This window comes from Aythya fuligula, chromosome 18, assembly GCF_009819795.1.
Source record: "Aythya fuligula isolate bAytFul2 chromosome 18, bAytFul2.pri, whole genome shotgun sequence".
In the NCBI taxonomy this organism is placed as follows: domain Eukaryota; kingdom Metazoa; phylum Chordata; class Aves; order Anseriformes; family Anatidae; genus Aythya; species Aythya fuligula.
In genome coordinates, this window is record NC_045576.1 from 143312 (window position 1) to 165725 (window position 22414).

The 22414-nt window shown below is 40.7% G+C and overlaps 1 protein-coding gene across 6 annotated transcripts in view; it reads right to left on the reverse strand.

The window, feature by feature from the left end:
• The window catches only part of GAS7 (growth arrest specific 7), a 110723-nt gene that overhangs the window by 4776 nt on the left and 83533 nt on the right, over positions 1–22414 (reverse strand). For all 6 annotated transcript variants that reach the window (XM_032199459.1, XM_032199458.1, XM_032199463.1 and 3 more), the window contains 7 exons: positions 22262–22351; positions 20120–20235; positions 13028–13102; positions 9627–9705; positions 6334–6462; positions 4230–4353; positions 561–640 (listed from right to left, as the gene is read on the reverse strand). In XM_032199459.1, coding sequence (XP_032055350.1) covers positions 561–640; positions 4230–4353; positions 6334–6462; positions 9627–9705; positions 13028–13102; positions 20120–20235; positions 22262–22351 — 693 coding nt within the window. The remainder of the gene's footprint in view (positions 1–560; positions 641–4229; positions 4354–6333; positions 6463–9626; positions 9706–13027; positions 13103–20119; positions 20236–22261; positions 22352–22414) is intronic.

Sequence of the window (22414 nt, forward strand, 5' to 3'; positions counted from 1 at the left end):
GAGGAGCCCTAAAGCCAATGTATCCATATTTCAAGGAATACAGCACATCAAAGCTAGAAGAGCATCTTTGTGTGCTAGTGACTAACCCTGAAGGCATATGCCCTTAGGGTGAATACTGTGAGCTGTGTTAGCATCAGAGAATAAGAAAAGTAAGAAATTAAACGATATCTCTACTGAGCCAGCAATACTTGTGAAGAAACTTTGAAACCATAGAAACAAAAATTCATTAATTTATAAATGGATTCAGTGATTTAATGTGTGTCTTTCCATTTATTCCTTGCTCATTACTTCATCCTTCCTGCGGACAATTCCAGCATTCCTACCCATAAGCAGCTCTGAACTGGTTTAGAGTCTTCTGCAATGAAACAATTTATTCTCCCTTACCCAAATGACATGTTTTTCTTAGAACTGAGAACACAAGATACCACAGGAGATTTATCACCTAATTCTCACAATGCTATTCCCTGTAACTAGCTAAGTAATCAATGTTGCAAGTTATTAAAAGCTATTACAACTTTGCAATGCTATATAAACTTAAGATGCTACACAGAGTTACATACCAGAGTGGTGGTCACCATTTCCTCAAACCACTTGGACTGTGCTTGGTTATAAAGATCCACACAACGCATCAGATCATCTCCTGAAAAGTTCACGACAGCAGCACTTTAGTCCTCTCTAGCCAGTATTATGAAGCTTAAAAGAAAGTTGTAGTTCATGTATTGTATACAGATCAAAATGTTTTGAAGGTCAGTCCTGGCAGAGCTGAACACAATTGTTAGTTGGTATTTGTTAAGCACAATAAAAACAATTTGAACAAAACTTATGTAATTGATGTCTGTTTAAAGATCAGGTGATTGGGGTGAGAAACCATGAAGGAGAAAGAGAAGATTTTAAAATGAAAATATGAACACTAAGTAATATTTTATATAATGACCAGAACTATGAAAGATAGTTACTTCAGTTAAATTAAAGCCGGTAATAGAAAGTTATATATATAAAAAAAAAAATTAAAATGGGAAATCATAATATTGAGTTAGGGAGCTGCTGCAGGATAGCAACTCTGTAGTTCAGACTGCATTCTAAAACAGGTTTAAAACAGGAGAGAAGCATCAGGCTCAAGCTTTCTGAGATCAAGGGAAGCTTTTTTGCAGCAACCTCAACTGAGCTACACGCTCTCATATTCTTCTTCTGAAGATGCATAATTGCAGTCTGGCTCTGGCTTCCTCTCTTGTTCAGGTCAATAATCACACCTTATTGTGTTACTTGAAATTTTCTCCACTGTAGAGCTCTGCTCTGACAAAGAAGGTAAAGTGGGTGGCATGTTTGAGATTACCATTTTCTGACTAGTGTATTCTCTTTCTTCTTTAAATGAGGCTCAGTTATTCCTCCACTAATCGTTGTCTTGGTCCACAGTTCAAATTCATACAGTTCTTTTAGGAATAAAAAGATTTTTATACAGAAACCAGGGAAGAACTGAGCTTTAAGAACAGAACTACGTAGACCAGAAAAGTGTCAAAGAAGTAAATGCATCTGAAAATTTGAGCCTTATGGACTTAAAAGTTGGTGTGGCAACCAAAGTCTATAAAAACAAATGAACAAACCAGCCACATAGGATTCAGGGCTCGAAGTTTGGCAATATACTTATCTGCCCAGACAGGGGATGCCTAGGCTGACATGAAAACTGTGACCTAGCAGCTCCCACACTCCAGAAGATTCTCTAGGTATCAGACTCCAGATATTCTCCACCCACCTGCATGAATCTGAGTCACTATACAGCCAGAAACATGAAAGTCATAGAACATATGACATGGAAAAAGCAATATCACTTAATAAGTGGTGCAATTATAGAAAGGGTGTGGTTTGAAGTAGTATCTAGAAGTCTCTAGTCCTAGTGCAGCAGGTCTAATTTCAAAGCTAGATCATTAATGCTGCTGCTGCATACATGTACATCCCAAGCACCCCAGAAAGGCTGCTGGGTAGCAATAACTGCGGGGATAAGGCCAATCCTCCCCCTTCCTTACACTGTTACACACTGTAACAGTGGCACGGTCTGGGAGAGTGATGGGGGAACTCAAGCCCAAACTCTTGGTTACTCCCTCCTTATGTTCATCTCTCCTTTACTTGTTTGGTAAATAACTATTACAATTTCTGAAGACCCAAGTGAACAGAGTGGTTGTGAATTTGCAGAGAGACAGAAAAAGAACATTTATCAAGGAGTCTCCTGTTACTAACACAGCATTTGTTTCTCCTCAGATGGCTGCCTACACACACAGTTGAACTGCAAATGACTCTCATCAGTGTCCTCAGAACCCAGACAAGCCAAGAGAAGCCTTAGAGTCTTAAAACTGTTAAGGACCATTCTACCAAGAGATAGACCTATGAAAGGATGAACCACAGACGCCCTAGTTAAAACATATTTTTATCAAAGGCACGAACCGGGATGCACATGGATTCCATGAAAGTGATTTGACTCTATAAAACACATGCACAAATCACATCGAGTAGTTTCGTCTTCACTACAGTATAACACATGCTACAATATTCTCAGTATTCCTTAAATCATTTTAATCACTGAGTAACAGGAAAAATAGACAAAAAGTTCACTTTCAATGAAAAAGGCAGTGTAACAGGCACCCACATCGCTGTGGGTGACTGTGACTTAGGGAATAACCAAGGAAGGAACTACAATTTAAGGAAGAAACATCCTCAGTTGAGCAAAAATCTGTTACTACCTTTGGCACGAACTTCAGACAAGTGAAAAAATCAAATGCTGTCCCCCAAACAACTGTAAATAGGATTGGTCATATGGGCCTTAATCTTGCCAGTACTTGTGGTGTATGCAATAGTTACCTGAAGAACTTCTACAGAGAAGAAAAATCTATGAAGATAGTAGCAAAGACTGAAAAGGCTTGTCCCATTAGAGAAACAAGAACCATGTGTAGACACCACTTGGAAGACAAACCTCCAGAACTTGAGCTGCATATGAATCAGAAAAGGCTAAGATCCTTTCTTTGAGAGAACAGAGGCTGGTACCACCTAGTTCTCTTTCATTGCAGTCATAAATGGCACTGAGCCATGAAAAATTAACAGTAAGTTTAAAAGTTAAGATTATACTTAGCTTGAACTATAAGCAGTGCTATGTTTCAGCCAGAAGTTCAGAAGAACTCAGGATACACGGTGGGCCACACTACCTCCATATCCTGTACATGCTGTGTGGAGAGGAAGCCTGTAGTTTGCCTGCCCCTCTGAGAGCTCCTGGGGCTAAAAGTGCTTTGGTAAGGTATTTGAACATACCTGAAAGTGTGAATTTGCAGATCCACAATCACACCAAGAAAAGCCCCGAACTCCTTGCTTGCCATCTGGATCCCCAAGCTGATAAGAAGGTTCAGACTCCTCCTTGCTTGCTCCCTCTGGACCCACAAAACTTGCCTTCATGATTGCACACTAACTCAGCCTCAACAAGAGTGATGCAGAGCAATCTATCTTATCCCAGAACACCCCATAGTTTGCTTATGCTTCCTTGTGAATGGGCAACTATATGTTTATATCCCTGACTTGAGAGAGCCTAAACTACAGGTCTGCTGCATTCTGGACAAGCATCTGTCTGCTACCTGAATGGCAAGAGGTCCTCCTCTGGCAGATTTTCAACTGAACTAAATACAACCTGAATAAGTTACAAGCATGTCAGGAAAACCCTAAGGGATTTAAAAACAGAGACCTCAGGTACGAGACAGGCATCTCGCTGTCTCAGCAACATCAACATCAAGCCACAATACAGATGTTTCTGTCTGAAATCTGAAGCATATATGCAGGTTAAATAAGTTTACTGGACCCTAATTGCATCTCAAAATCACTTCAGGCTGCTACAAATTTCTTTGGATCTGACTTTTCAAGTTTTTGTTATCCTAGCACACCTTTAGAAAACAAGTATAATTCACTCTTCTTTTTGGCCAGTTACTGTAATCAGACATCATTTTCTGATGTCTGACTTAGAAAAACCTGGCTTAGTTTTTTCTTTGAAGAGAATTCTTCTCTTTAGAGGATTTAAAACCAAACATATCTGTACCATGCTTCACATTGACTTCATAGCTGCAATCTTAAAAAAAAAAAAAAAAAAAAGAATGCAGATGGACAGGTAGTTCTGTCCCAATTTTTCCTGCCACAAGCTTCTTGGTGGCTTTCCTGGTGCAGCACTTACCTCCTGATGGCTCACAGTCACAGGTACTCACCTGCCTGAGTGGACTTCCGCCTTGCCTTTTTAATTTCCTCTTCTGTCTTGTTGCTGAGCTTCACCTCCAGCTGCTGTGTTTTCGCTTCCAGATCCTTCTGTCTCTCTGTCAAGGCCTTCCGGGCCTTGGATTAATTAAAGAAGATCACATGTTTTTACAGGAAAAGAGCTTCCAGCTGCTTTCAGACATCTATGACTTTTTCATACAAATGTGTCAGTAAAAAGTCAGGTTTCTAACCCAGTTTCAAGTACAAGGATTCAAGTTCCTAGGACACCATGTGGTGTTCAAAGAAGTGCCTTACTAGAATTTTTCACTGACCATCTGGACTCTCCATAGGTTTCTGCCTATCTGCCTTACTGTACAAAAAGCATCATCAGACAGTCATGTTCTTTAGTAACTTTCTCATTATTTCTGGAACAAAAGGGAGCTGTAGCTTCTTCCAACTTTGTTAACCAGTATCACCAAGATACTTCTTCCACTTACTTCTCTCCTTAGGATCTGACTTGTTGAAAGAATTTCAAGTACACTGTAGAATTTATTTTCAACTACCCTCTGGTTTCAATATATATTTATCAGAAACTTTAACAATAGGTAATCTTAGACTTATTTTAGAAAAACTAGTTCAGGTTCATGACTACAGCAGTTCATAACATAGAAATCAATAACACGAGACCTGTTTACAACTGATAATTTAAATTACCTTACTTTAAAGTTCTTCAGGCTTTTAAAACCTGATTTATCGGTATAATTACTGAAATTATACAGGCAAATTAGTGAAGTGTCTGAATTATAATTACCATATATGCATGCTGTCACCCCATTTGGTGAGGCTGCCTAAATATATTTAAAAATAAAATAATAATAATAATTTAAAAAAGCTTTGTCCAGACTGTTTCACTTGTTATAAAATAGGTCTTATTCTTTCTTCAGCATCTAAAACGAAATTTGGATAATTATATGTTGTTAGCACCATGGAGTTTTCCTGTAACTTACAATGCTTATGAGGTGTTACTTGAATTTTTCAATTCACTTACAGACAGTGTTCTTAGCTCAGTAGGTCGAAAGGTGGAGCTGCAGGAAAGTAATATGGTGGGAAGCTGTGTGCTTCAGGCAAAAAGCGTACACAGCTTTTTCTCTTTTTTTTTTTCCCTCTCAAGACTTCTATTTCTGATTCATTCTTTTCAATATCCTACCAAGGATTGCGTTTCTATGCAGATGTGATGGTAAGTAACTAAGAATTTTACAGAAAAATGCATTCCGTGCATAAATACAGTCTAATAATCTTGTGTATCCTGCCACACTTCTGCCCCTGAGCAAACTTTCTCATGTGCACTCTGGTCCTTAATGGAAATCCAAACAACCTCCTGGATTAACAGAGAGAGACATTTTCCTCTCCAGGTCATACCCAACAGTATACTGGTTGAGGATACTGTAACAAACAGTCACACCATTTGGGGTAAGTGTCTTGGCAGCTGAGCCACAGTTATCTGTTTCCTACCAACTACCAAGAAGACAGAACTATTTGTAGACAAAACTTTCTATTAATCATGACCTCAGCTACTACTGGATGGTTATATTAAAATAGTCCCTGAAACCAGGGTGCTGTTGTTTGCTGTGAGGCACATAAAACTGGAACCAGGAGAAGGTTTGCAAATTACTGTGCCAGGTTTTAGGCTACCCTTCCTTGGCCATCTGCTTCTGGCCATTGTACAAGAGGATACTGAGCCATGTAAGCTTTTAGCCTGACCCTGTTCTAGCTGTTCTAGTGCAATGCCTTTAAGATTTTGTGGGCAATACATGTAACTTCTTGATGCACATGAGCCAAGAGTATTTTCATCAAATGTATTAGAAATATATTATCCCAAATTGGAAAGGAGATGATGCAAGAAAAAGTTACTTCGGCAGTAACACAACAGCACTGTCCGCAGCACCCACTTTCCCAAAACACCAAACTATGCTTGCAGCCCAACAAAGAATAAACAACTGCAGAAAGCACTCAGCAGAAATCTGTGGTTTCTCATAGTGAAATAGAAACTTTCCACTTGCAGTTGTTTTTCTGTCCCAGACAGCATTATCTTATAAACTTTCCAGTTTCTATTCCCACCTTTTCAACTGCTGCATAGCGGCTGGCCAGTTGCTTCCGTAAGTCTGCAATATGGTGGTCACACTTCTTCATGTCTTTCTTAAAGTTCTCTCTGAAGTTGAGCAGGGGTTTCTCTACCTCACTCTGAAGCTGACAAAGAAAACACAAGGAAGAAATTGTGGTAATGAGGAGCTGGGCAGTAATTCCTGGCTCTTCTGCTGAGAAGAGCTCAGGACAGAGTGAACAATACAAATGCTGCAGACACAGGCAGCGTTTTACTGCAACACTTCTTGTACCCAAGACAACTTGGAGTGATGCTACTGCAAACATCAGCTCCTCACAAGACACCTCTGCTAAGTGAATATTTACTGAAGGAAGCAGAAAGGTTGAAGTTTTGTCTTCCTCCCCTGTTAAATTGTATCTTTCTTCTTAGAGGTAAGATCAAACTTCAGATGATTATCACAGTACTGAGGTGCTCCAATTCTGACCTAAGTGATGCAACTTACCTCCCAGAAAGTACACAAGTAAAACTTGCTAAACCTGACTGCAGTAAGGTTACTCAACACATTGAAGTTACACACCTGCATTTCTTGTACAGTTTAAACAGATGCATTAAAGATACATTTTATTTATTTATGCTAAATATAAGGGAGCCTAGCTGAACTCCTCTAAATAATGGCAAGAAATCACTGTGAAATGGACTCAGGAAGACTTCCTATGCGACTGCAATTACTTATCTCTTACAATCAGGACTTTATAGTAATACTCAACTCTGACAGAGTCTGTATTCCACTGCTCTTTGACTTCTTGGAAAGGGATAAAGATATTTCAGAAGCAACCCACTACTTTTTTCTATTGTCCCTTCAATGTAGATGCTGGGCTCTTTCAACACAAGTGAGTCTATAATCACCTCACATGTCCCACAGTGGAGCAATATTAAACAGTCCCCGAAACCAAGCATTTTTAGCCTTTCTGCAGTGCTATTTTAATGGAGAAGGAAACTTCCTTCATTCAAGCTCAGTAAAGCCTTTCAGTGGGGAGATTCTACAAAGACAGCCAAGACCTCACAGCACATCCTGGAGAAGTTAGTTAAGCTAGGCTTGATAATGCAGGTGGAGACCAGCACCAAGGTGATATAATATCACCTACAACTACATGAAGTTCAGCTGCAAAGGTAAGAGACAAATTATTCTTTGTAGGGCCAGGCAATGTCACAACAAACAATGGCCATAAATCGATCTTAGGAAGGTTGAGGTTGAATATCATTCAAGAAAAATATCACAAGAATGGTAGTGGGGCACTGGAACAGGCTGAACAGAGACGTTTTGAAATTTCTGTCCTTAGGGATATTCAAGACATCGCTAGACAAAGATGTAGCTGACTTGATCCACTGCGGGTGACAGGCCAGCTCTCACTGGGAAGCTGGACTAGAAAACTCTAAATGCTATTTTTATGACACTCTCCTCAGGATGACCCCAGACAAGCTTATAGAGATCTGTACAACCATGCTGAACCACAAAGTTGTGAGAAGCTCTCTCAATATTGAGGTACAAACCTATAGCTGTGGCCAGAAGCATTTCCAGTGCTCAATGAAAATAAGAAATGGCACAGAGAGAAGTTCAGGATAGCTTCTGTGAACTCCAGAGGCAACGTATCACAATTGATAGAGATGCCTGTTTTCAAACAAGCTAAGCTCTCTGAAAGCCCTTCAGATTCCCCCATCAGTAAATGGATTAACCTGGGTAAACAACCCCAAGATGAGTCAATCATCCTCAGTAAGAGAGATGGCAGCTTGACTTGTCTGACCTAAGCAGGCATTTTTGTAAAGACCCTCATAAAACTGCCCAGAGCTAGAGACACCAAACAGGAGTACATTTCAGTGGTAGTTCTCCTTGCCCAACAAAAAGTAAAGACATTTGTTTATTTTATGCATTTTATAATGGGACTGGAAATTTTGAGATCCTTAAAAAAAATGGGAAATGCATGACCAAGAGGCTCAAAATGTGAACAAACCAGCTTTCTCCATTTTTGTGTACAGGCAGTCACAGAGGCTTTTCAGTGATGGCTGTCAACTTCCTTCTAGCATCATTAATTGTCCTACTTGAACTTCCATCTTGCAAAGCCATAGCACAAGCTATCACACAGATTGACTGAGGCTTTTAGGTGTTGCATTATAGTTTACCATATTTATTCTTTTTTTGTTAGAATATCTTGCTAAAAGACTTTGTAATGCATGCAGTGGATGAAAACCAAACAAAAAAAAAAAACATGAACTAGTTTCCTAAGATGACGAGAATTAAAGCATTACTGTATATAGACAAAACTGACATCTATCTATCACTAAATGGGTAAGATGCTACAAAGAACTTGAAATCTCAAAATGTTTGCTAAAAGAAGTTATCAGGTATAGGGCAGATACTGCACCACTATGGGAGAGACTTAAGCAGTAACATGCACACACCACCCAGGGTACACTTCTTCCCATTGGAAATAAATTCAGTAGGCCAACAGGGAGCAAAAAGTATTTCACAAATTACAACCTTGAAGTTGAAGTTTGAAGCAGAGCAGTGGATTACTAAGGTAGCAGCTGGTTGCCTGAGTAACATCTGCATAATCGCTTACAAACACTGCAGAGCTATAATTTTCCTCTAGAACATGGCTGTTGTGTTTAGATATCTGCATCTATATTGAACATGATCACCCACAGAGGTTAACATAATGTAACAGGATGCAAGAATATGTCACATGGTAGAAAAAAAAACAGATGAAATACAGTAATTTGTAAAAGAAATCTCCCTGGGCATCGTTTGAAAGAAGATCTAAAAATAACACTAAGTTTAAATTCTCGCCACACTTTTCAGAAACACTAATAACATGAAGAGGTCAGAATCCTGTTTTTCTTCCTTGCAGACAGATGCAATAGATTCTTGTGAGAAACCTTTTTTTTTTTTTTTTTTTTTTAAATTTCCCCCTCTACAGAAGTAATCTGTACAAGCTCTAGGAAATTTTACTTAAACAGGCTGGAACTTTGATAACTAATTGAATAACGTTTAGAATCGTTTTTTTTTTTTTTTTTTAATGAAAAACTAAGGCTAGAAGTGTTTTAGCTTACTTATCAGGTGGATTAAATGAGCTATGATTTTGGCAGGAAAAAATGGACAGTTTCAAAAAGCTCATTCACCAGCTTTTTAGTTCTTCAGAATTTGTACCATATGCATTAAGTATTTTCCCTACTAGAGATACGCACACTGAAGGGGACACTCATATCAATTACAGGGCAAATATTTTTGCAAAAGGAAGAACTAATAATTTACCTTAGAAGAAAATTTGAGATGAACCTCTGCTTCATCAGCGAGACTCTTCTTTAGCTGAGCCCAAGCCTCTCCCAGTGTGCTGAAAAAAGCCACAGTGCAACAATGATCAGCGTCGTGTTTTCTGCATATCCTCACAGCAAAATTAATCATACAGCTTCATATGACATACCAAAGCTTTGTAGCATATCATGCTCTGCAAAATCATGGAAAAGTGAAAGCAGAAATCTGAGAAGATAACTGATCTTTGTGACCAAGGAAGAATTGTATTTGGACTGTATGTGAAAGATCTCTGAAAACAGTGTTCATAATGATGATTTACAGAGATGCCAGTCTCTTTAAGCAAGATACTCCACTATCTTATCCTTCCCATAACAAGATTTCTTTTTTAATACTTAACATAGAAACATAGAATCATTAAGGTTGGAAAAGACCTAAGATCTTCACTAATGGAGTTTTTCCATTGCCTCTTCTGTTTTATATCTTAGATTTGATGAATTGGTTATATCACTTCTCTGTGGAGAAGTATTTGAAAACTATTGGGTCTCTCTCTCTACCTTCTTTATCCTTTAGACAAGTTATTTTCCAGACGATGGTCCTCTAGACCATCTCCAGCAGCCTAGATTCCTCTTAATGTGTCGTAACAAAAAATACATTGACTTCCAGCAGAGGTCTTCCAATCACTAAATTGGTAATAGAATATTTTCTATCAGATACTCTTTCTTTTGCATATCTCAGTACGATTGCTTTTTCAGACAACAGCATGAAGTTCTTGATGAATAAGCTTGTGATTCACTGTAACCAGATCCTTCTCCCACAAACTGTTACGTAACTGTATCTTCCACATTATGTGAAAGTATAAAAACTTGGTACTTTGTCCTTACTGAAATGCATCTCAATTTCTCTCAGTTAATTTCTCTAATTTTCCAAAATTACTCTGAACTGCAATCTTTTCTTTGAATTTTACATCATCCCTCATAGCTTTGTCTCATCATCTCTGATTTCAATAAACCCATTCTTTCTTCTATGATAGGTCATTAATGAAAATATGGAAAAAAGAATCTGGGCTTGGGACAAACCCTGTGGACTGTCACTCCACAGCTACTTTCTGTTTGTAAGTAGCGAATAGGATTTCATACCTAGTTTTGCGCCTCAGCCTTTATTTAGCCCACATTTTAATTGCCTGCCTACAAGAATCTCTCGTTGTCAAAAGCTACAGTAAATTAAGAGCTATGATGCTGACTCCTTCTTCCACATGGCCTGTTATTCTGTCACTACAGGGACTTCGGTTGCTTTGGCACAGTTTCTTCTGTATCCACCCAAAATAACTGCTCATCATTTTGTTTTCCATTAAGTGCTTCTAAGTGCTAAGTCTAAGTCTAAGTGCTTGACTGCTTATTCAATCATTTTCTTGAGGTTATATAAAGCCAACTGATCTACAATCTCCCATCTCCTCTCTATCCCATAAACCTCTTTCCAGAGACAGTCATATTTGCCTCTTCTTGGTAGCCTAAAAAAATGTTTCATCAGCAATTTCAAATTAACGATCTGTAATCTCTGTCATTGCTCCTCTAAATTGAGTCAAGCATGGTGCCCACTGCAGCTGAACACTGAGAATGCTTCACTTACGTAAGTGCACCCAACTCTTCTCCTTCCCTAGTTAAACCCCAAGTCCCCTCCCATTGTCTATTTGTTACTGGCATTAGGTATTTGAGCTGCATGATGGTAGTTGATCTATTAAAATAAAGAAGGCATTTCAGCATCTAAGCATCTTCTGTATCTCTTAACCAACTACAATGAGTTAAATGTCTGTGGATTTTATTACTTTATGTGCCTATGCAACTGCACTATACTCACAGCAGCTTGGCCAGAATGATCACACCAACACAGATTAATGCTACTGCTCACCCTCATGTCCCATTCACAAAAGATGGTGGGTGCTATTACCACCAGAGGAGGGTAGAGGATCCTGGAATAGAGCCCGTATTTTAAGTTAATTCCATAGATGGCTGGACAGCAAAGGTAAAAAATGCTCTGTGGAGTATTACAGCAGCAGAAACTGTTATGTTCACAGAGCAGTTCATGAGGTCCCCTGACTCACAGCTTTTCAAGAATGAGAGGGAGACCCTGATGAATATGTATTTTGAGAATGCTGGGTTTAAATCCCATGTTTCACTCCTTCAAGTCCTCTTGTTTGCTGGTATTCCTCCCTCACTTTATAAAATGGAAATTTTCCCCTTTCTGTGTCTCACCAATTCCCAGGATCTTCTCTTTCTGGACCTAACCAAGCACAGCACCAAGAGAAGAAATTCCAGGAGGACTTGTTTCCGTTCCCTCATCTTGCCACCCTTCCAGGTAAAGCACCACCAAGCAGTGTTCCTGGCTCCCTAAAGGGAGCTCTGAGCACTGCCAGGGGTGCTCTGTTCCTCACCCCCTTCAATTCCCTACTTTAACATTTTTAAACTTCAGTTCTCATTCCCTCTCTCTTTTCGTCTCCTGTCTCCTGCTTCTTCTTCCCCTTCTCCTGCTTTCTCAGGCCTTCCACCTCTCTCCTGTTGAGGGTAGTAGATAGTACACGGAGGATGTGGAAGAAAGCAGTGTTAGCTTTGTTAGGAGCCGGTTGACACCTGCCCCTAAAAGAGAAAGAACAGAAACCACGGTCAGTGCCATAGTCGGTGCTTTTTTGTCCTTGGCTATTGGAAGTAGAGCAAACAAGCCATGAAGCCTCACTCCTAGAAGAAACACACTGTGTCTGAACTAGGGTGAGCATAGTTATTTCTAGCCTTGGCTTTCAGTACTTAGAGGGCTTACATTGGAATAGACACAGCTAACTATTTTAATCCTTCAAGAGTACTATCTTTTTTTCATTATTACAAAAGAATTGCAATCCAGCCAAAGTGCACTGTCTTTTATCTATCTATAACTTCCAAAGTTATACTGTGGTTTGTTCTGCAGCCTTTGTTACTGAAAGAAGCACTGGTGCCAGAGAAACCCCACTGTATTTCTCACCAAGGCCTCTTTGATCCTTCCGTTTTCTGCAGTGAACATGCTTTCAGCAGTATATATATGTTTATATATTACATATATTCCTCCATATTCAAATTAATTTAGCATGTACACATGCTAATACCTAGAGGAACTACTGCTGGTTTAAACAAGGATAGCATTAAACACACCAGTGGAAATTCAAGGTTCTATATAGGTATTCTTAAAAATTTGCCATGAATATCTTCAAAAGAAAAATACTCCAAAGCAATTCTGTCTTCCCCAACACAAATGGGATGCTAAGCTAGATAAACCTCTACTGAATAAGAGAGTTCAGGAAAAATGCATGTTCCTGTGTGGGAGGAATGACTTATGTTAGAAATTCTCATCTTCTACAAAAGTCACAGAGACAAACTTACCCTTCTTCCTGAGCAGCCAAGGAATTCTGAGACAGTTTGGACAGATTTTTAGCATATTCCTCCTCAATCTTTATCCTACACAGAAAGAAAATACAAAGACAGCAGTAAGCAAGCATTAATACAGAAACTGCCACACATAATTTAAGGAAAATCTCTGCATTTCAAGGAATCTTGTAACAGGAATTTTCCTTGCAGTCTTCAGCACTAGTCTCAGGATCCCTCTCTCCCCCCTTTCATATGCTAAATATACAGCAGCAAGAGCAGATATATGCAGGACAGCATACATGATAAAAAGAGAAAAATCTACAGTTCTGGAGTGCAAATAACAAGGATAAAGTTTTTCCGTTGTATAACACAGACTGTCTGCAAAACTGGGCTCACTTGCAAAGCATGTGTTTCAGTGAGCTGCTAAACATGAGGTTACACATCACTGAAGCAAAGGTGAGGGAGCGCAGCTACACAAAAAAATTTATGTGAGCAATGCCACATCACTGATAATCAGGCTAGACTCAATCACTGGAGGCTGGTCTCCCACAAGAACAAAGATGTGACCTAGGGAGAGTAAGGATGAACAAATGTTTAGAAATTCACCAGCAGAAAGGATAGAGATCAACTCTACCTGATTAAAGAGAAGGAAACCAAGCAGACACATTACATCAAGTATTCAGCACATAAATGGCTACTCCATGTTTCCCATAATCCCTGAATCTGGGGTGCTGCACCTTCCCTAGAACACAGAATGTTTCATTCTCCCTGTTTCAGATGACAAAGCTGGTGAAGACGTGGCAGAGGCTTCTGCATACTACGTGCAGGATTGCAGCCCCTGCCCTTTAACTATCCCAACCGTAGCTGCATCAGGATCCTGGTCCTTCTCTGCATTCACTCAGCATCATCATTCCAGTAAGAGGAGCTGAGCTTGCCAGCAGTGGGGGTGACAAAGACAGTAGCTGTTGGCACATGACTGTTATGGGATTGGCTGCAGGGAGAATAGTTGTAGAGCTTAGGGATATGGTTTAGTGGAGGGCTGTTAGCGTTAGGTTGGAGGTTGGACTCGATGACCTTGAGGTCTCTTCCAACCTAGGAAATTCTGTGATTCTGTGTGAGAAGATGAGAGTAGATGTTGAGTGAGGTAATGGGGGTAAATGCTTATTGCACAGCAAGGAGGGGAAGAACAGCCACTGGTTCAGAGGTGATGTGCACCTTGCTTGAAACCCAATTCAAGCTCCCTTGACATTTTTGCTGAGTCAAACATATGCAAGGTTCTCCTAAATAGTGAGAACTGCTTTGCTGATTTTCAAACAAGTTTGCTCTGTTTAGCATCTCTGACAGTGAGCAGTGTGACAACCAATCAGGAGCAGTTCTTGATTCTGTGCTGAGCTACAAATAGACAGAGGAAAAGGGAGACAGAAGGTTGGATATTTTTGGCATATCATTCTGCAGTAGCTAGTTGAACAAACACTGCTACACGTAATACATTCCAGACTAGAAGGGTCCCTCTGGCCAGCTAAGATGTGTCTGATATTCTGGGATGATGAAAATATGGTCTGAATGTCACCCCAAGATGCAGCTGGCTGAGGCCCAAGGTATTTACCTGCTCTCTGCAGCATTACAGCACAGCAGAACTACTGACCTCACCCAGCACATTGAGTCTTTTTCTCCACATCCTGTGAGAACAAAACCAACCAGCAGCTCAAGGCCAAATCTACAAGAACGTGACTCAGAAATTGCCTCTGTCACTCAGAGGTTCATGGTCTCTGTCCATGACTGACTGCCCAAATCTTGGTCAACATCCATGGGTCTTTGGTCTGGCTGAAGAACTAGCGGAACAAGTCAGGTCTGCCAGCAGCAACACACTAACCAAGTCTCAACACTGCTTGTCTCCCTTCACCCACATGACTATCTGCCAGTACTTTTCTCACATTCATTTAGAACACCTAACAAAAGAAAACATCCATTTAAAAAACAAACAAGCTAACTAAATCCACTAATTTTGCATCAAAACATACAATGGTTTAGGTCGTAAGGGACCCTGAAGATCATCAAGCTCCAAACCCAGCAACCACAGGCAGGGACACTTTCTACTACACCAGGTTGTTTGAAGCCCCATCCAACCTGGCCTTATATACTTCCAGGGAAGTGGCATCCACAGCTTCTCTGGGCAACCTGTTTCAGTGCCTTACCACCCTCATTGTAAAAAATTTCTTCCTAATATCTAATGTAAATCTCTACCCTCTTTTAGTTTAAAGCCATTGTTGTTGTCCTTTATCACTACACTCCCTGGTAAGCAGTCCTTCTCCAGCTTTCTTGTACTACCCTTTAGGTACTGAAAGAACCCCTATGCATGACCTTGTTTCCAAGCTGGTTGATCGCCAAGCCTGGTCCCAAGCTGCCCTGTTCCAGCCTGCAGCTCTCCCTCACCCCACCCCACCAATGCTGCTTCCTGCATCTGTTGTACCAACACCAATAAATACAGTTGCAATGTGCCAGAGGAAAGCTACAAGAGATGAAGGGCATCTAGCTCCCTGCAAAAATGGGCACTTTCTAAGAAATATTCCCTGTGGAGCCTGGAAGGGGCAACAGCCCATTACTAAGGGAAGCAAAAGCCTCCAGAAGTCCCATCAATCTCACTCTTGGGCAAACTGGGAAGCACCTTCTGAATCTCCAGGGAATTACTTAGTACTGACACATGAGCATGAGAAATCCTCAACAAGCACATAAACTACCTGCAGTGTAGATTATTTAATATTCTCCCAAGATGTATATTATTTAATACGCTCCCAAGCACAACCAACATTTCATTTATGGGAAAAAAAAAGGCTTAACTGTGTGACTAAACTAAATGAAGGACTGAAGTCTCAGGGCATAAACAAATTTGTCATTTGGCACTACTAAGAGGACAGGCTGCCTTGACAAGCAGGAAGGAACAAGTTGTTGGAGTCAATAGTTCTTCAAATTACAGTAAAAAGGCTACTGCTCAACAACCTCAGACAAAAGTGACCCTCAGCCTGGTGTCCCTTCACCTTTTGTAGCAAAAACACCTTGAGCAACTTAGCTTCAGCGGAAGATAAAAACAAGTCAAAAGTATACCTCAAAAAGGGAAAAAAATGCTTCTTGAACTTGGCCAAAATGCCTACCTTCGAAACACTGCATTGTGATTACTGTGAAACACCAACACAACAGATATACAGGGAGTCTTGAACACCGTGATCCTGTCTCTGGAAAGTCACAGAGCTGCTATGAATTATTCTAGCTTCACACAGAAAAAAAATGAAGTTTCTTGTTTCCACAAACTTATTCAAAAACTTCTACAATTTCACTCCTGTGTAGTCAGAAGCATCAGTTTCTAAGTGCAGTTTGATCCATATTGTCTTAACTTTATTAGTTCCAGTTGCACTTTTTTTTTTTTTTTTTTTTTTTTTAAGTACATTGTGTGCTCACACACACATTGTTGGAGTTCCAGACATTCTATTCTATAGTGGATGAAGAAAATCTAGAGAGCTACAAAGGGAGGCAAAGATGATCTGATGAGACTACCGTAAGAAAGAAACTAAATACATTATGACAACATGGAGAACACAAAGAAGAGGTGGTAAGAGGATACCTGACAGACATCTAAACAACTGTCATTTGTGTGAAGAAAGTGACTATGAGTCTTTTTACCCTATTTCTCAAGATTGTGAGGCAACAATGAAATTATTAGAAAACAGAATTTCTTTCTTGCATATAAATGCATTGCAAAAGTCTTTGGTATAAAACATTACCATGGTCAAAAACAAGACTCAAAATGATTGGACAAACAGTGGAAGATAGGTTTACAAATACCTAGTGAACAAGGCAGACCTGATGTAAACTCTGGCTGTGAAAATCCCCAAACTTTTGGGGGGATTCCACTCAGAAGTTGGAAGGACAAAGACTCTGATGTTCTTTTCCTGCTAACCAGTGAGTACATGCACAGAGTAACGTCTCTGGACTACGCAGACCATTATCAGACTCAGTACAGACATTATGCTTGTGTTTCTTTTCATGTGGCTAAATAATCTGCTATGTATTTTACACTTTCTAAACACACCTCAGCTCAAAACGTGCAAGTGGACAAAAACAAATTTCATTATATATTTCTTTCTTCAGAGCACCTTTTCTCCAATTTTCCCTGTCCATTCCTATCATGATTCTGCTTGTTTTTTTTTTTTTCTTCCATCTTCTAGCTTTGCAAGTCTATGTTCCTTTGACAGCTGATCCTTCCTTCTACCTGCTTCCACTGCTCACATTTTTTCCAGGGATTATACAGGCAACTGTCTTACAAAGACATTAGGAACCAAGCATGGATTCTGGGCACTCTGCACCTCCTATATCAGACTGTCTTTATTGCCTGTGCTATATTTTGTATAGCTGCCACACTATTACTAAAAAAAAAAAAAAAAACAACAAAAAAAAACACCTTTTTAAATTTTTTTTTCCCTATTATTAAAAAAAAGCTGAGAGAAAGGAAGAAAAACCTCAAATGAAACCAACTATCTACAGGTTCTGCCCAATCAGACTGACCCACAAAATCCAATGTGGTTGTGTTTCTTGGCTTGTTCATTGCTTCCACCACTATTTACATCAGCACAGCCATGCTGTGACTGCAGCAGTAGAGCAGGAAGACCATACCAGCTCAGCAGTAAGCACCAGTGGAGAATCAGTAGCTGAGGACAGCAGCCCCTTCAACTGGTGTAACTGCCTCCAAGACTAATGTGCTCTGCCCTTCTCTTGGGATTCAGCACCATTTCTTCCCTGTGGGCTGTTCTTGCGTTCTGAGAGTCATCCACAGATGATTTATACTAGCCTAGACACATGACAAGCTATTTCAAATGTCAGTGACATTACTTGTAACTAATGATGTCATATTATCTCCAGTACCTGGCAGAACTGTGCATCTATCAACTACTTGTTTGGTGCTGAGTGCATTTATGTCAGCAGAGCAATGGACCATTAATACCATTCTGGCATTTTCTGTTAGTAACATCTAACGTTATGATTCTGGGTTCACTCTAAATATCTGTATACGTAATTTAGCTCCACAACAAGCTTGAATTCCAAGTGATGTTTCCTTTACATCTTCTAGAAAACTGCGTCTATGCTCCACTGTCAACAAATTGGCAGAATTGTTTGGGTTGGAAGGAACCTTAAAGATGACATAGTTCCAATCCCTCTGCCCTGGACAGGGACACCTTCCACTAGGCCAGGTTGCTCAAAGTCCCATCCAGCCTGGCCTTGAGCACTTCCAGGGATGGCACATCCACAGCTTCTCTGGGCAACCTGTTCCAGTGCCTCACCACCCTCATAGCAAAAATTTCTTCCTAACGTCTAAACTCAATCTTTCCTCTTACAGTTTAAGGCCATTGCCCCTTCTCCTATCACTACTCTCCCTGACAGAGTCCCTCCCCAGCTTTCTTGTAGGTCTCCCTGAAGCCATTTCTTTTCCAGGCTAAACAGCTCAAACTCCCTCAGCGTCTCTTCACAGGAGAGGTTATCTGGCTTCCTCCTGATCTTCATGGCCTTCCTCTAGACTTGATCCAACACCTTCATGTTCTTATGTTGGGAGCCCCAGAGCTGAATGCAGCACGCCAGGTAGGGTCTTACAATAGCAGAGTAGAGGGGCAAAATCATCTCCCTTGACCTGCTGGCCATGCTGCTTTTTATGCAGCCCAGAACATAGTTGACTTTCTGGGCTGCAAGAACACGTTGCCAGCTCACGTTGAGCTTCTCATCCACCAACACCCCCAGATCCTTCTCCTCAGGGCTGCTCTCAGTCCATTCTCCGCCCAGCCTGTATTTGTGCTTGGAATTGCCCCAACCCAGGTGCCGGATCTTGCACTTGGCCTTGTTGAACTGCATGAAGTTAGTGTAGGCCCAACTCTCAAGCTTGTCCAGGTCCTTCTGGAGGGCAACCCTTCTCTCTAGGATGTTGACTGTACCACACAGATTGGTGTCATTGGTAAACATGCTGAGGGTGCACTTAATCCTGTTGGTTATGTCACCTACAAAGATGCTAAACGGTGTCCAGTACTGACCCCCGAGGAACACCACTCATCACTGGTGCTTCTCTATTTTTTAGACAAAATATTTTATTTCTAAATACCACCTCTACTCCCTCTACTCTGTTTTTCCCATATCCTGGTTTTCTCTCAACTCTGTAGCTTTAATTTTCTTGTTTCCTTCCATCTAAATGGAAGGACTATATGCAGTATGACTGAGACAGCTGAGACACAAGTGAGGGTTGGGGAAGACCACAGAGTGTTAACAGAACCACAGAATCACCTAGGTTGGAAGAGATCTTCAAGATCACAGAGTCCAACCTCTGACCTAACACTAACAAGTCCTCCACTAAACCATATCACTAAGCACTACATCTAAACGTCTTTTAAAGACCTCCAGGGATGGTGACTCAACCACTTCCCTGGACAGCCCATTCCAATGCCTAACAACCCTTTCGGTAAAGAAGTTTTTCCTAATATACAACCTAAACATCCCCTGGCACAACTTTAGCCCATTTCTCCTCATCCTATCACCAGGCACATGGGAGAACAGACCAACCCCCACCTCACTACAGCCTCCTTAAAAGGTACCTATAGAGAGTGATAAGGTCGCCCGTGAGCCTCCTATTCTTCAGGCTGAACAACCCCCCAGCTCCCTCGGCCGCTCCTCATATGACTTGTTCTCCAGACCTTTCACCAGCTTTGTTGCCCTTCTCTGGACTCACCTGAGCACACTGCTGGGTCATATTCAGCCGACTATCGACCAATCCTCCCAGGTCCTTCTCTGCCAGGCAGCTTTCTAACCACTCATCTCCCAGCCTGTAGCTCTGCTTGGTGTTGTTGTGTCCCAAGTGCAGGACCTGGCACTTGGACTTGTTGAACTTCTTACAATTGGCCTCAGCCCATAAATTTGTTGATAGATATTAGAGAAGCATTTTATGTGCTTTATGAATCGGTAGCACAACTTTTACAGTTTTACCAGTTTAAGCTCTGTGATTGATGTATATAAAGAATATCCACATTATGAAAAAAATATTGCCAGAAATAGTCACTTTGATGACAAAGTGCTAATTACCTTTCTCGAACGAACTCTGCCATTTCTTTCTGTGTTTGTTTGCCTTTAAGTTGTTTTTGGAGAAGAATTTCAAATCCCGACACTGTATTGTTCCCTTGTGAATCCTTCTTATCAGCCTGGAAGGAAAAAGGAAGTTCAAACAAAAGATAAGGGGATCAAAAGCACAGACACACAGTTCCCAGTAGCAGTGTGATTTCTCTCTGAGGAGTATGAGCACGCAGCAGTGGTGTCTGAAGAGCCTTTTGCAGAGAGGACCTTCTGTGACAAAAATTCTCATCTGAACACCCCAGTCCCTCTCAGAGGAATATTCCGATACTTTCCCCTTCCCTCTCCTCTTATTTCCCCTTAAAAAAAAAAGGTTTTTAAAGCTGTTGTGGCCGAAGCACAGTGCCTTCCCTTCTGCCCATGGCCTTTCATACCTGTTAACTCTCCTGGGCTGGCTCTGGCAAGTATAAGCCCTGACAACTCAACATCCTGCAAATTAAAAATGGGTTCTGAAGCCAGTACAAGGGAACTGACAAGGAAAAGGGGAGGATTCTGCTGCCCAATTCAGGGGTAATGCAGTCTTAAGTTACCTATAATAGACTGTAAAATTCTATGCCAATTTGCACTCAAAACACAAAAAAACAACACTGAGTCTGCACAGGTTTGCTGTAAAGCAAGGCAAAACATTAACTTGTTCAATAGCTTACCACAGTCCATCCCATCTTTCACCGTTTTTTTTTTTTCCCATACATGGCCCTTTTAATTCCTTGCTCCACCAACTTCAGCACTGCTGCAAGGACTAACTGTCTCCTATCTCTGTTTTTCCATATTTCAGAATTTCATTTCCACCCTCTTCTAACAGACCCCTAGAACACTTCTGCGAGGATTACATTTTTTGCTCCAATACATTTGGGCACTGTATATTTGCACCAAGAAAAAAGCCACATTAATCAAAGTGTGAGACTTTAGGATGTATGGCCACAACAACAGGCACTGGGCAACAGGGTGTTACAAGCCTGAGACTGGAAGAGTGGAGTAGACTGAAGGAAGGCAGTCATGGCCAGATCATGAATCACAAGGCTGATTGAAAAGAAAGACTTGGGAGCAGATCTGTGGGAGGATAAAGAAGAAAGACAACTTTCACTCAAGTTCCACTGAGGGCAGGATTTGAACTAAACAAAGCAAAGATGCAGTTATCAAACTTAAATGGAAAGAACCAAGCAGGGTGGTGTCTTCTGAAAGACACACAAAAAATAAGCCTATAAGCCATTTCTAATTTTGTTGCTTATTGGGATCAGAAGACTGGAAGAAACTGAAGAAGCACTTAATGATTTGGTTACGTGACCATTTGTAAAGCATGTTAGTGTATTTTGGCAAGTTATTGCCGTTAGTCATAATCTGCTGTGCATGCCTCACACAACACTGAGCACTTACAAGGGGAATGTTGCTGCAGTTGTAACTACACTGTTTTAAAATTGAAACTGATTTTTTTAAACAATGGAAACACTACAGTAACTGACAACTGAAAACACATGCAAAATTCATACAAAAGTTCATGAACTGGCTCTTACCTAACATGGGGGCAGCTTCTACTCTCTTCTCACAGAGGCCAGCCCTGCAGTCCCCCCCCACTACCAAAACCTTGGCACATAAACCCAACACATCTCATCCTTTAAAAAAATAATTTATCATCTGCCTCCACAACATCCTGTTAGAGGGAGCTTCAAAATTTTGCATAAAATTTGTAAATGGGATACCTCTAGCCTCCATGTGCATTCATAGCTGTTGTGCTCTGAAAACAATGAAATAATATTCCCTGTCTGTCATACCCCCCCCCTGCTGCGCAGCAATTTTGGCTGAGGTATTTTGAGATGTGTAGGTTTGTCATACATACTACCCATTTCCTGACCAAAACTATCTCCTGACAGCCCATGCTGCCTTTCTGGACACTCTTCAAATAACTGTCCACATGGCTGAGTCTGGTTAGATGGCTTCTATGTGATCTTCACTGGCTTCTTCAATCTCCTTTGCACTGCCCTAGCACGCTGCAGTTCAGCTCAAATTCTCCTTCACGTTGTACCACAAATCAAGCTATTTGTTCCACTTTTTCTGAAGCTCAAGAATGACAAAATGGCATGTAGCTGGCTGCCCACTTACCCAGAAATAATCACAGTAGCTCCACTCGGAAGGTTTCAGCAACTGCTGCTCTGGCATTACATCAGGGTGCGGAAAAGTCACACAGTTTATCTGTAAGAAAGGAAAGCAGAAGAGAGTTAGAAGGTAATAAAATTTAGCTGATGAAAAATATGC